At 39.8% G+C, this 14,398-nt stretch overlaps 1 protein-coding gene across 2 annotated transcripts in view; it reads left to right on the top strand.

The window, feature by feature from the left end:
* ALCAM (activated leukocyte cell adhesion molecule) overlaps positions 1 to 14,398 on the top strand; it is a 125,514-nt gene that overhangs the window by 72,946 nt on the left and 38,170 nt on the right. For both annotated transcript variants that reach the window (XM_071758051.1, XM_071758043.1), the window contains exon 2: positions 12,484 to 12,584. In XM_071758051.1, coding sequence (XP_071614152.1) covers positions 12,484 to 12,584 — 101 coding nt within the window. The remainder of the gene's footprint in view (positions 1 to 12,483; positions 12,585 to 14,398) is intronic.

Below are 14,398 nucleotides of genomic sequence, written 5' to 3'. Positions count from 1 at the left end.
TGGAAAACAGATGGAGCATCTAAAAGCCTATCATCAGCTCAGAGGGTGTCCATCCAAGCACAGACACCTGATGACACATAAAACTGATGCTTTCCATTTACCAATCTACTGCTCTAATTCGGAAGGGCTGGACATTTTCTGTTGAAAGCACATACAGCTTTTTCCACCCACTCAGTGTTACGGAAGGATAAATCTGTCCTTCATCTATGCCCTTTGAAGTTACAACTTCTGTAAGGCTTTTATTTTTTTTTTATGAGGTGATTAGCCCACGGTTATTGCCACAAGTAAATGAAGCTTGTTCACTGAAAAGAATACTATGTACACATGATACACCTTATGGTCACTGGTTATGATTTGCTCTGTTGTTGCAATCTAGCTGGTTTCTTGGGGAATAAAATGGCTAAAACTGATAAGCAGCAATTCTGGTGTGACTGCAGTAGAGAAGTGTGGCAGGAAGTTGCCTGTTAAGTAGCTGTGGAAGGAAGAACATGGCTCTGTGATACACTGTATTGGATGCACAATTTTGGGTGCCTGTCTTGGTACACTGTGCACTTCTGCAAGTTGCCTATCAAGCTGGTGTTCACCAAACATTTATTTCTTATTTATTGGGGTGTATAGGATTATTAGAGAAATATGGTTGGAGTGTCTGTAAGTGTTTCAGAGCACTTGTGAAGGAAGTGAAGCAAAAATAATGCCATTTCCCTGCAGATTGTTCTCTGCATGCTGTAAATTGTTTGCTGCAGAAAGGAATTCTGATTGTAGATAACAAGTTGGTGGCAGAAGCTGGGGAGCTGAACCTTAGGATAGTTTTGCAAGAGTAAGCAAATACCCAGGTGAACATGCAGGTAATGGAGAGGGGTAGCATTTGCAGATCTGGAATGTACTCAGTAGTAGAGATCTGGCCTTTTTCTTTTCTTCTAGGATAACTTGACACACCAAATCATGATCTGAAGCATGGTTAAGAAAGCTACATTATTGAAAACTGTCAGGCACTGATTTTCAGTTTGGAAGGATCCTAAAGGGCTTCTTCCCATGAGGAGGACGGCAAAAAGAATGTAGACATCTTGTAAGAGGAAAGTGGTTAGAACAGAGTCTACTGTTGAGATTCCTGTGCATAGGAGAACTGCGGTAACATTGACTTAGCTACATTAGTTCTTTCAAATTTTTTGTGTCACTTTATTTTTCCTAACGCCTTTTTTTTTTTCTCCCATTGCATTTATTTACTTTTAGCTGAGAGAGTGATCGGTGATTTTATTTTTTTTTACTACTTTGCAAAATGATCCTCTGATTTGCTTTCTGGTATCTTGGTTTTTCTCTTGAGACTCCTTCATGCTTAAGTGTAAAAAATGTGTACAAGTTTTTGGAAGTACATCTTCTGTATAATGTATGTTGCTACTAAGTTTTACTTATTCATGTTTGGGGATTTTTTATCTTTGTAGTGGGAGGTATGAGAAATTCCCCTCTGTTGATCTACTACCAAGCCCTAGGTATATTAACCATACAGTTTTCACTAAGAGGAAGTAGAAAAGGTGTGGAATGCAAGTAAGGAAAACAAAGGAACTTAAATTATGCTGTTGGCTCTGTTAGTGTGGCCTTCCATGTATTTGATTGGGAGTAGGTGCATTTGGGGTGCTTCCTCTGATGTGTCTTTGTGTGTGTCCTTGTATCTGGCTGATGCCAGGGGGAAGAAAATGCTTTGGATCAGCTGCATTTTCAAAGGTCTAGGGGCTTGCTTGAACCGTTTATTTTTATTTTTTTTTTTTTAGATGCAAGAGCTAGAGCATAGATCGGTAAGGCATACTCCTCTTAGATAGTGCCTAATTCCTAAAAGAACTGCAAATGGATGGTCCATCTGCTCCTTGTTCTCATTACCTGCTTATGGATTCACACAGACCAAAACCTAAAGGGATGTATGGATATGAGAAATAAGCTAATTTCTGTTAGATAGAGAGGAGGACTCTGGGTGCACTCAGGTGCACTGCTGCTTTTTGTTAAATGGTGATCACAGGGAAGTCTTTACAGGGTGCTTTGATTGCACCTTACCAGAAACAGCAATTCACCATGTGAGATGCAGTGACCACCTATTTGTTGTCTTACATACGCTGCGTCTTGTTGGTTTAATCCTGTGCAGGCTGATGGGGAGAGTTTAATGTGTGGGAGGGAAAGAAACCCAAGTGTCTCACCATATGACAACCAGTCTGCTTGCTTACAAATGGCTCTGGAAGGAGCCAGGGGGCTCGGGGACTCTTTTTGGTGTGGGCACTTGTCTTCACTCAGGTGCCACCAAGATGCCAGCCCCATTTCCCAGACCTCTTCGCTGCAGTGAAGCAGCAGAATGTGCAAGACGAAGGGTGCAAGTGGAAAAAGTTCAGGCTCCTTTTTCAGAAAGTCTTTTCCCTTGGTGTACTGACAATTTGACAGCAACTTAAAATCTAGGACAACAGGGCAATAAACTCTGAACAAAACCAAAACTTCCATAGTTCTGATGTGAAAAGCACACGCTGTTTATCCTCTTATTCAGCATTTATGTATAAATTATGTGGTTTTTCTATTAGCCTACAGGGTGTATTGATCCACACTGTCAATATCAAGTTATCAGAAAGCAAGAGTGCTAGCTCTTTTAGTATGCTGTCTATTGACTCTTTTTAAAAAAAGAAAAAAAATATGTAATCTTAGCAAAATATAATTGGGGATTTTAGATAATTATTTCTGAGCTACAGGTTTTATTTGACTTAATAGAAACTTTTAAATCCCTTTAAGCTATTGGATACACAGCAGCATTGCTGACTAGCATAATAAAAAGATAAAAAAACAATTGGAGTAATTTTAGCAAGTGGAAAAATGCTTTGAAAGGGCAGCTGAGAAGAGTAACAGAAGTATGCTCCAGGAGCAGCCAGAGGCTAACCTCAGAAATAGAAGTTTCACCAAGCTGAAAAGGCTTTGTTGATCCCATTTTGCTTAATTAGGTGTAACCTCTAAAGTTGAAGCTCATTGCACCGTTGACTCTGAAACTCTTTGCCCACATTTGCTGCTCAACTTTTAGCAGATAGCTCGGATCATAAAATTCTAGTAAGCTACAACTCATTTTCTTGGGAGGTAGGTCTGACCATTTATTAAAAAAACCCACTGTATGTTGGTAACTATTTTAATAAATTATTTTCAACTTTCCGGTATGTTTAAAAACACCCACCATTAATCATACTTGTTTCCAAGACATAGCCATGACTAAAGGAACTATTTATAAGACACACTGGCCATCTTATCTCTTCCTCTGAATTATGAGGACTATCCTAAGTGAAGTTTTGTAAAAATTCTCATCAAAGTAAATCACTAACAGCGGCCTTTCAGATGCAGTGTCAACTGTGGATCAGCTGGGAAAGAGCTTTTTTCCCCACTGTACAGTGCTTGTAAAACCACATGGCTGAATTTTCTGATGCTGACAACCACTTGTCAATGTTGGATGTGTCTTTGGATTTGTTTCCACCCAGATCTTGTGGAAGCATTGTCTCTGCTAGCATTACACTAGTTCAAGCATTTTTTATTAGGTAGATGTTTTTTTCTGTAAGTCCTATTTGTAAATACATGCTTAGATTACACTACCTCCACCAACACCGCTGTATATGCAAATTTTTTAAACTTGTAAGATTTACTTAACTGTCTAGAAAATTTAAACCTGCACGTGAGTCTGCAAAACAAATCTGACTGATTTTGGATTAGCACTGAATCCAGAAATAGAGTTACATAATTTTGAGGCAAAAGCTAGGGTTTCTGTAAAATGATGTGATTGGAAGGCCATTGAAATCACAGGTTTTGGGTTGGTGGTTTGTGGAAAAGTAGCTTAGGAATTTCCCTTTGAAAGGAATATTTTGCTATAACAAAGACTGTGCTGTACAAAGGCACTGGTGGCTTTCGTGGATTTTTGGTTCTTTACTTGATTTTGGAGCTTTCCTCATGTAGAGGGACTGAATTCAAAAGCAAATATGTTCATTCTGCTGCCAAGGAAAAAGAGCTTTGCTGGTCCCATTTCTGATCTGTTAGTTTTAGTTTCCCTTGTCTTCTTGGATCTGGGCATTAGACAGAGGCTGAGGTGGGAAGGCATGAAGGTTCATGTGCTCACAGGAATGATTCATGTTGCAGTAGCATTTTACCTCAGTTACTGAGCTTTGAACTGATAGTTTGCTCTCATGCTTTGCAAAAGCTAATGCTAGGAAGAGCTTTTTTTATCCAGTTTGAAAGCTTAACTGACTAGAAAAGCAGTACCTGTTTTATTTCAAGTGGCAACAATAATGTAGTTAATGATGGACGTTTGAATTTTAAGAGTATGACTACTGACAAATTTCTTTTGCACATCTTTTGCATACCTAGAAACTGTTGATGATTATGATTATTGCTTTATACATAACATAAAAAGTTCCTAAACAGACAAAAGCTTATTAGTTATGGTTATTTAGATGCAATCTAGGCACTGTGGTTCGTTCAGACTGAAGAAGCTGTTATTTTGTATGCTCCTTTAGCAGCAAGGATGATGGAAAACGTTTCAGAGAAATGCTCGGTGTGAACCTCCCTAGGGTAAAGCTTACAGTAATGGTTGATCCCTGTAAAGCTTACAGTAATGGTTGATCCCTGTAAACGATGCACTGCAGCATCTATTACAAACCTATCTGCTCTTGGAAGGACGTAATTTCTAAGACCTCTGCCTTGCAGATTGAAATTCCCCTCAATCTTTTCAAAAGCTTCTGCTAAAATTGTTCCAAATCAAGCTGTAAGCAAAGCTTCCAGGAAGGCAGCATCCAGATGTGAAAGCTATATTCTAGTGCGGGAAATGGGGAAAATAGCCACCAAAATACTGAGGCAGATGGGTGTTTTGAAATGGTAGAGCAGAAATAGCCCTCAGTGAAATAAACAGCAGCTGAGTGGTCTGGTTTGTGAACACAGAGGCATAGAGCACTGGTGTTTTATTTGGTTGGGTAGTAAGAAAACTGTTCATCCCATGCAGTGCATGACTGGCTGAACTATAGAGCAAAATGCCATCGAGAAGCAGACATTGGTCTGCTTGACCAGAGATGAAGGTAGGAACTGAGAACTGCTATACTGATAAGGTGATAGAGCCCATGCAGCCTTCGTTAGATGGGACAAGTTATCTCAGTTAGTTTCTAATTATAGTTGGTTTCTTAGTATTAATAAGAAAAATATTTGATTTGTATGGAATTTCAAAAGACTAGGAGCATATTTGCTAGTGTTCATAGGAGAGAAGATTTCTGTTGCGTTTCCTATAATATTTTTCTGTTATTTATAAGGAAAAACTGCATGTTTTAAACAAACCTAATGCTTTGTGTAGAGTAATGAGAGCTGAATTCTGCTCCCATTTAATGCTTGCTCACCAGAGCTGGTGTTTTCGGTATATTATCTATAGATGCCTGTCTGTTTCCTTCCTGATGCCTTCATGTTGCTGGGTGCCAACCCCCATCTTCCCAACCTGCCTGAGTACATGCCGAAAGTCAGTGTTTAACACAATTGCTCTTGTTTGTGCTGGTTTGGCTACTGTGTCTTTGGAGTTAAGTAGGTGTTTCTTTTATGACCTTGTCAAAAGACAACTCAATGTCTTTCAAAGACACAGCCATTTTGATTGGAGCCTACCAAAAAAGTAAAAAAAAAAACCAAAACCAACAAAAAAAACCCAGATAAAAAACCCAGAATGCACATTTCCAGTCAGTTACTTCACATTTTCAAAGAGCTCAAGTTAGCCGTGATTATTCTGAAAGGTAATTGCTGTCCATTGCATCAGTATTTACAGAGGTTTTTTTTTTCCTTTCATGATAAAATAGTCTACATTTTCCAGGGTTTAAAACCCATTGAATGAATGCTCTGCTAAAATATAAGAAACCTTTCAGTAAGTTCTGTTATGTTGTTTTACAAGTATATGTAACATTAAACACAGTAGAATATGTTCATCTGCAATTAGTTTAGCTTTTGGGTAATACTCCAGATTCTTTTGTGACCAGTAGTCCTTTTAAAGTCCTGATACACCCACATGTGGATTTCTTTCACTATTTATACAGGTAAATATAGAAACAATCTTCTGTTTATATAGCAAATCCACAGGCGCACACCCTTTTGTCTTTAGTCAGATTCGTGCAATGAAGATAATAATTTTTTTTGGATTTTCTTGGAAGTGTTTGCCCCATTTCCCTATTTCAATGCCCAGCATGTGGGGGTTTTTTGTGTTTTTTTTTCCTTTAACCAATCTTTTGACATCCTGAAGTGTGTATCTTGTTTTCTGTGCTATGTCAGAAGTGTAATGACTACGAACACTTCTGTGTGAGCTGCATTGGAGTGCCTGTTGTAGCTCCATATAAAGAGGGTCATTTTGAGTAAAGCAAGCTGGATCACACTTGTAGGAGCTTGTTGAAAAGATGGCTCCTGGGTCACTGTTGCAAAGGTCTGAAGACTGAGCAGTGTTTGTCTACCAGGCTGTAGACAAACAAAACAGCTCAGCAAAAAGGATGACAGAAGTCCCATTATGTCCATGCAGTACTTGAGCTTTTTCCAGCTGATTTTGTCAGGCCCAGGTAGGGAAACATGAGCTCCATTACATGTTTGCTTTGTTTTTTACTTCTTTACTCCCATGATCAGTATTGTGAATGTCTAGATATTTTACTGGAAAAGCTACTTTTTGCCAGGCAAGAAAAAGAGAGTGAGAAAAAATAATTAAAGGTAGAGTCCTGTCTGAACAACTTCCATGCAGCATAGAAGGTGGACAACCAGCTTGAAAGCAGTTGCACAGAAAAGATCCTGGGTGTTCTGGTGGACACCAAGTTGAACATGAGCCCTGCAAAGAAGGCTCATGGTATTCTAATGGGCCAATGGGCTGCATTAGGTAAAGTACTGGCAGCAGGAGATGATCCCCTTCCCCTCTACTCAGTGCTTGTGAGGCAACATCTGGAGTGGTGTGTATGTTTCCAGGCTCCCCAGTACAAGACAGACATGGAAAAACTGAAGAGATAAAGGGACATGAAGATGGTGGACTGGAGCATCTCTTCTATGAGGAAAGACTCAGTGTTCTGCATTTTACCAATGCCCAGCTGTCATTCATATACTGCTTTGTCTTTAAAAAAAAAATAATTAAAAAGTCGCCTTTAATTAAAGTATGTTGTAAAAAGAGCAGCAAAGCTGGTGAAGAGCCTACAGCACAAGTCTTCTGAGGAGCATCTGAGGGAGTTGGAGTTGTTCAGTCTGGAGAAAAGGAGACTCAAGGAGGCTTATCACTCCCTAAAACTACATGGAAGGAGGTGGTAGCAAGGTGGATGTCAGGAAACAGCCTTCAGTTGTGCCAGAGGAGGTTTAGATTAGATAGTAGAAAAAAAAATTTCACCCAAAAGGTATGAAGCACTGGAACAGATGGCCAAGGAAAATGATGGAGTCACTGTTCTAGGAGGTATTTAAGAGATGTGTAGATGTGTTACTTAGGGAAAGGGTTTAGTGGTGGATTTGGCAGTGTTATGTTTTCTGTTTGACTTGGTGATCTTGAAGGTGTTTTCCAATCTAAATAATTTTATTATTCTAAAAGGTAAATTCCTGATCTTTAGAACACATAATTGTTGTTTTTGTGAAATACTGATGTTTCATAAAGGAAATAATTTAGGCTGGTACATAAGTGGATGTTCAAGATGATCTACCTGTATATCTGTACAGTCAAAATCTCTTTAGGAATTGCAAGGCAGAAAGAAAAATCTGCTTGTTGCTACTTCTGAGATGATAGCAAGCAACTTAAAAAAATCATATATTTCACATTTTAACCTTTTTAACCTCTGTCAACATATTAAGTACAAGCTGATCTAGGCTACCTGGAGTTAAGAGGGGAGGGCCAAAACCTCAAGTGAAAGTTTGGAGTCCTAGTCCTAATTTAGAGTTTCCAAAGTAGTTAACTACAGTTGCCAAAGCACATGTGAAATAGACACAGTATCTCTTGATCCTGGACACTTCCATCCCAGAAGCTGCTGTTTCACCTCCCCTGCTCAGTTCTGCTGATTGCTGCAAAGAGCCATTGCAGCCAGTGTGTCCTGCTGTTTCCTGGTAATGAAACCTTGCTCCTTGGGTGCAGAAAAAACTAAAAGAAAGCATCATTGCTGAACCTGCCAGAGCAGAAGCATCAGCAGGAAAAAATTAGGTGAGAAGGAAAATAACAGAAGATCTTCATAGATGAAAACATGATTTAAATCGGTGTATTCCAGGGTGTGGAGTGAAGTTCAGCTTCACAGTTTTCCATTGCTTTAGTAAATGGAATTAAGCTGTGCTCTTGAGGCTGCTGAGCAGGCTGCTGAAGATGACTTTTTGAGCAGTACCTCTGCTCATCATTTTCAGATACAGGTTCATAGTCTTCCATGGATCTTGAATGTAAAGAGTGTTTAAACAGCCCTTGTTCTGTTCTATGTTTTTCACAAAAATAAGGCACTTAAAAAAGGTATTTGCAGCAAGAAAAATAGTTGGTATTTCAAATGGAAGTTAGACGTGGAAAACATGGCTGCTATTATCACACTTCCTACAACTTTTATTATTTCCTTGGAGAAACATCTCCTTCCTGACTTTCAGATATCCACCTTCTGTCCATCCCTCTTATATGGTCCCACTGATTTAAAAATAAAAATCAGTCTAAATTATGACCTGCGCTGTATGCTCAATGTGAGGATTTAAAATAACAGCAGCACCTCCTCTACCTTTAAGCCTCTGAGCAAGCAGTCAGCTTTTTTGTTTTGTCACCCAAATATGTAAGTACTATTCAGTTCTTCCCTTGTGAAACACAGGCAGAGAGGAGAATGGATGCCAGCAAGGACTGCTATGGGGACATGGCAAGCACTGTAATTAAAAGCATCAATAGCAAAAGCCATCTCAATTTAGCAGTGTCCTGCTGGGATCTTTCTGAGTTGTCATAGCTCCTGATGCTGCTGCTTTCTTCCTGTGTCTGAACCTACGTGGAAGGGTTTAATCTGGCTCAGAGTTTCTTCAGCACTAGATCAAAGAGGTGTAAATGAGTTAAACCTCAGCCTACTCAAACCTGTATATAAAGACATGGAAGGGAAGTGAGCTGGATTAAGCTACAATATAGATATAATTCATAGCTACTTCAAGTAGAGCTTCTCCTTATGTAGATGGGATGAGATTCTGCATCTGAATTAGGGTTCTTATTAACAGCACTGGCTTGGTTTTGGATGGCAGGGGGTGAGCTGACTGAGCTCTTATTTATACAGAAAGGTGCATTAGAAATACAGCAAGACAGGGCATGATTTCTGGTGAGCTCTCACAGTGTTATTCCCTTCAGTTCCCTTTGCACCCTCCTGCAGTTAATGAGATACAAGGGCCTTGACACAGACCCTCTGTTGTGCTAGGGCACGGAGCAATTTGTTACATATTTGTAGATCCTGATTTCATTTTCTTTTTTTTTAGAATGGTCTGGAATCTATGTGGAGGACTCTCAGAAAATAATAGTTGATGGTAAGCACTGTCTTACCACAAAGCAACCATTTTCTTCTATTTTCTTCTTCATCCCACCGCTGTACACATATATCTAATAATAGCAATAGGGAGAGGAATTTCCAGATTTGTTGAGGTGGTTTTTGATTTGCTTGTTTCTTAAGTGCATAGGTTTGCAAAGTTATTTTACAGAGATTACTGCTGTTTGTGTAGTGAAAGTTTGTGTTTGTTTAACGAGTTTGAAATCCTTAAATATCCTAGATTTGTTGTTACAAAAGTGGGAGGAGAAAATTTTCAAGTAGGATCTCATATTCATGTAAGGACTATTTCTCTGTACTTAAAGGAAAACCTGTGTCTTTCTTGTTCTCTGTTAACAAATTTCTAGAAAACTATGATTTTAGTTTAGGCAGAATTTATGGCAAGACATGATTTGGGGTGTGGTGTTTTGTCCATCTTAAGGTATGCCTTTCAGTTGACAGGGTTCTTCCAAAATCAGAGGCTAGCCTTTCTTTTTGTCAGGCTGTACATCATTTACCTGCTCTGAATGCTATAGACACAAATCCCTTCCAAAAACAGTTTCATCCTCTGGTGAGGCTGGTTGTCAAGTCTTTGGTAGCATATACTTGTTACCTTAGCAACTTGCAGGGGTTAAACAAATGTCTAGGAGAGAACATGACAAATAGGGGGTGTCTCCTAGCAGGAGGAGCAGCTTCTGGTTTTTTTGTGTGATGCAAAATACCATTACAGAATTTCAACTTTCTAAACGACTGGAATTTGAATGGGCACTAACCAGCTTACTAATTGAAGATATATTTGCAAGTATCTTGTAATTTTGCACCCTTGTGAGGCAGGAACCTAAAAGGACTGTTTCTCCAGCTCTAGCAGAAAGGAAAATTGGGATTCAAGTTGCAAAGCTGAAGTTGCATTGACTTACTCCTGGAGATCAGAATGAGAATGAGTGTGAGAGAGGGCCAAGGAAAAAATTTGCTCCAGCTTTGAATTTTACTTCCACTTAGAGTTGGATTTTGTAAAACATCAGTCCTATTTACATAAAATTGAAGTTAGCCAATTTCTTTTAAAAAATTACTTGTTTAATTTTCAGAGTTTGAATTTACTCAGCACCATCTAGTGGACCGGCTGCTCTTGTCAGAAAACAGCTGGTCCTTGTAAGCCGTACAGCAGATTAGACCATGCAGTCCTTATAGTGTGAATGATGTACCTAATGTATGTGGGTGACTAATCATATAATGGAACCAGAAGAGGAGCAGTTTGTTAGTTGAAAAGGAGTGGTGTGAAGAAAGTTTTAAGATATGTGTGGGTAGTGGTGCCTGTTACCTCCTGCATTCCTTTAGCCTGTTGAACTCCAGTCTGCTTGCCAGCTTTTCTGCCTTGAAGAATTATGCCATCGGAGATGTAAGCTTCTGTAGGGAAGGATTTTGGAACGGTGTTTCTTTGTGCAGTACCACACTGCACAAGTCACAGCCTGGTTATCACTGTGATACAAATGATAAGTATGAGCCTGGTGCTAACAGTGGGCTCTGAAGTCCTCACTTGAGGGAAATGCTTTGGAGTATGTCTGATTTATATTGTAGGCAAGAAGTTTGGTGTTTGGCTCTTTGAAAAGACATTTTGTTTAAAGAAAAAAAAATCCCTTGGGAAAACCTCCCTATACAGTGTTTATATGCATTCAGTTGAATTCTCAGGCCATTCTCGTTGCTACCTTGGGGAAAGATAAGGGAGACTGGAACTGTCTTTGGGAGTGCATGGGAACAGGTTTGCTTTTTCCAACTCTAGAAGGATGGGCTGAATCTCCAGAAAAATAAATGTGTCTAGAAGGATTGGGTGTTTCTGTGGCCCTGGCTACATCACCAGCATCCCACTGCTCTCTTTTATGATTTATAATGCAGCAAGCCCTTGATTTTGTAGAACCAGTTGCAAATGAAAGGAGAGCAAAGAGGCAGTTCTTAAGTCTCTGGGAGGAACACCCTGACAAAACCTGCAGGCGTGTGGGTATGAGCAGGCAGCCAGCACATTCAGTGATGCTGTGTGAGCACCAGAGGCAAAGCCTCCCTCCACTGTAAGAAGTAGCAAGCATCACAGCAAGCAAAGAATAGGAGCAAAGCAAATATACATTATAGCAAATGCACCAACTTGGAACATCTTCCCCTTTAAACTTCCTTGCATTTAATTTCATTTCATCACTTTAGGGTCTGTTGTTTTTGTGCAAATCAAGTTTTAGACAATGAAAGTAAGTGGGTCAGTTTTATCCTGTAAATTTGTAAGCATTAGCACAGTAACATCATGCTGAGGTTTAAAAAAAGCTATTATTAAATAATTCATAGAAGTATTTCACATCATTTTTCAAAAATCTGAAAGTGCAGACTAGTTTGCCAAGTTTAAGGGAAACTATCCCTTACATAGCACTCTCTTTTTTTTTTTCCTGAGTTTTTATTATAGTGCAGCAGTCAGAATATCACTTGTCTGCTCCTCACAATATTGCATAGCAACATATCCTCTCTAGACAGAAGTGGCCTTGATCTTTTCAGATCAAGAAGAGAAATGTTTAGAAATTTTCCTTTTCAAGTTTTAAGTTTGGGACAATATCCATGGATAAGGATTGCAGCGTATGTGTTCATCTAGATAAGTGGATGAAATTCTGTTTCAGAATCCACTTGGCTCCCACTGACTGAAGCAGGAAACATGGGTCCAAAGAGGTTATAATGTTTAAGTAAATCAATTTAGATTCAGGGATCCAGTTTTGTTAGAGGTTTGGGGATGAACACGGCTCTTCAGGACATGGTTTAGCTCTCACAGTGGTGTTGGGTTGTTGGTTGGACTTGATCTTTGAAGTCTTTTCCACCCTTAATGATTCTGTGAATCCTATATGCTGAAAAATACCCATTTACAAAGGGCATGGCTCTGCTTTTGTAATAGCTGTGAAGCAAGCATCACCTAGCATGTGGCAATTCAAGAAAACACTTAAAATTGTTTCCTCTCTTTCTGTTTCTCCTCCAGCTCTGGGATTGTACACCGTAAATGCGGTATATGGAGACACTATAACTATGCCTTGTCGTCTAGAAGTACCAGATGGTCTTATGTTTGGAAAATGGAAATATGTAAGTATAGTTTACTTTACATTTATTAAAGCTGGTATAAGAAGGTGTGTATTTCTGGTGTGTGAGAATACAAGATTCCAATCGATACAATTTCTGCCTCAAATGCGAAGACATTCATGCTTGTGTTTGAAAGACTACAAGAACCCAGTCCGCATAATTTCTGCCAAGCATTGATTAGAGGTTTGAGGAATTAATTCCATTGTTCGAGAGAAATAATTATTTGGGAGTTCTCTGCCAACCTGTATTAGAGATCTGGCATGTTACCCAGTGGTGTCTCACTTGCTTGATGGAGCCATCCTTGTACATTTGAATACTTCTGAAGTGGGTTGCCTGAGGCAGGGCATGCTTCAGCTCTGGGAAGGTGCTGTCCCCTGGTCTGGTTGGTCTGACAGTCACTCATTGTTTCATGCTTCAGTGTGTTTAATGCACAACAAAAAAGAGGACAGACCTGGCCATAGGAGAGTTGCTGGTGGTTTCACTCTGATGTGTCTGGTGCTTAGAGAACAGAGACAAAACCAGCCATGCTCTCATGATTGTATTGCTCAGCCTACAGTAGGAACACTGCAGGATGCGCTTACCCCACATGCAATTAATATCCAGAGGCAAAAGGAGAATAAGCAGATAAAAGTCAAATGAAACCTGGAAGCATATGTGGAAGAAAGCACCAGGATACCAAAACCCTTTTGCTTCTCAGACTGACATCGGAAAAATGGTTTTCCTGCCTCTGTCAAGTTCAGAGAAATCTCTTGTGCTCAAATCACAATGTAACCAGCAATAACAGGTCATGTTTTACACTGACAGTGGAGTTAATATTCCATAGTTCTCTTTATAATGATATCCACCTGCCTATTTTACAGCAGACTGCTGTGTTTCATAATCCCCCCTGGTTCCTTCCCTTGTATCTGGAAGTTTGTAGTGTTTGCAGACCTTATCCTCTCAAGAGTTCCTGCTCCACAAACATGTTTTGGGAAGTGAAGTCAGAAGTCTGTGGAGGATGATTCCCTGAAAGGAACAGTGAAACTGTTTCAGTATAAATGTTCAGAAGATGTTGGATATGCTTTTTAGTCTGCTCACTTTTCTTGGGGAGGAGTTCATCTATATGAAGATGCAAGGCTATTTTGAGAAAAAAGAAATGGATAATCTCCTTATGGTGTATTTGGATTGTTCATCTCGGACAAGTACCAAGCAGCAAATGGAGACCTTATAGCTTCTACTTGCAGGACGTTAAACCAAACATGCAAAAAAAAAGTCCTTTCAATTGCTATTGTTGAAACTTGATGCAGCCCACACTTACACCTATTCTCCTAGGCCAGGTCCCTTGTTTTAGCAGGGGGATAGAGTCAGTTTAGGCGGGGGTTTTTTGGTCAAGTAATTATTTCATTGGAAGAAGAAAGAACTCCGTTTTATGTTCTGCTGCCTTGGGAGTAGCACTTCAGGTTGCTGGTGGGAGCCTGGGGACACCATGAGGCGCATCAGAACAGAAGCAGGTGTAGCTCCCTTTGTTTTCTGCCTGTGTGTGCTTGTGCCCTGGGTTGGGTTATGGGCTTAAGAGCCTGTTTGCACTTGACATCCAATTTTTCAGGTATTGAGTCAAGGCAATGCTTCTCTTCCTCTGTGTAGCAGACATCTAGAGTAATCCAGGAGTTAAAAGTGGGAGAGAGGGAAAGACTCTGAGGGAATTTAAGCCTCATGTTGGCTGTTGCCTCCTGCTCCCTTCCTGGCTCCGACACCACTCATCTCTTGTCACAGCATCATCATGCTTTTGTGGGCTCTGCAGTCAAGCTGACTACAGTGTTGGGAACACTTCTTGCATC

The sequence above is a fragment of the Heliangelus exortis genome, chromosome 1 (genome assembly GCF_036169615.1).
Source record: "Heliangelus exortis chromosome 1, bHelExo1.hap1, whole genome shotgun sequence".
NCBI lineage: Eukaryota > Metazoa > Chordata > Aves > Apodiformes > Trochilidae > Heliangelus > Heliangelus exortis.
Note: the sequence above shows the minus strand (reverse complement) of the source record. Positions and strands in the feature narration are given on the sequence as shown.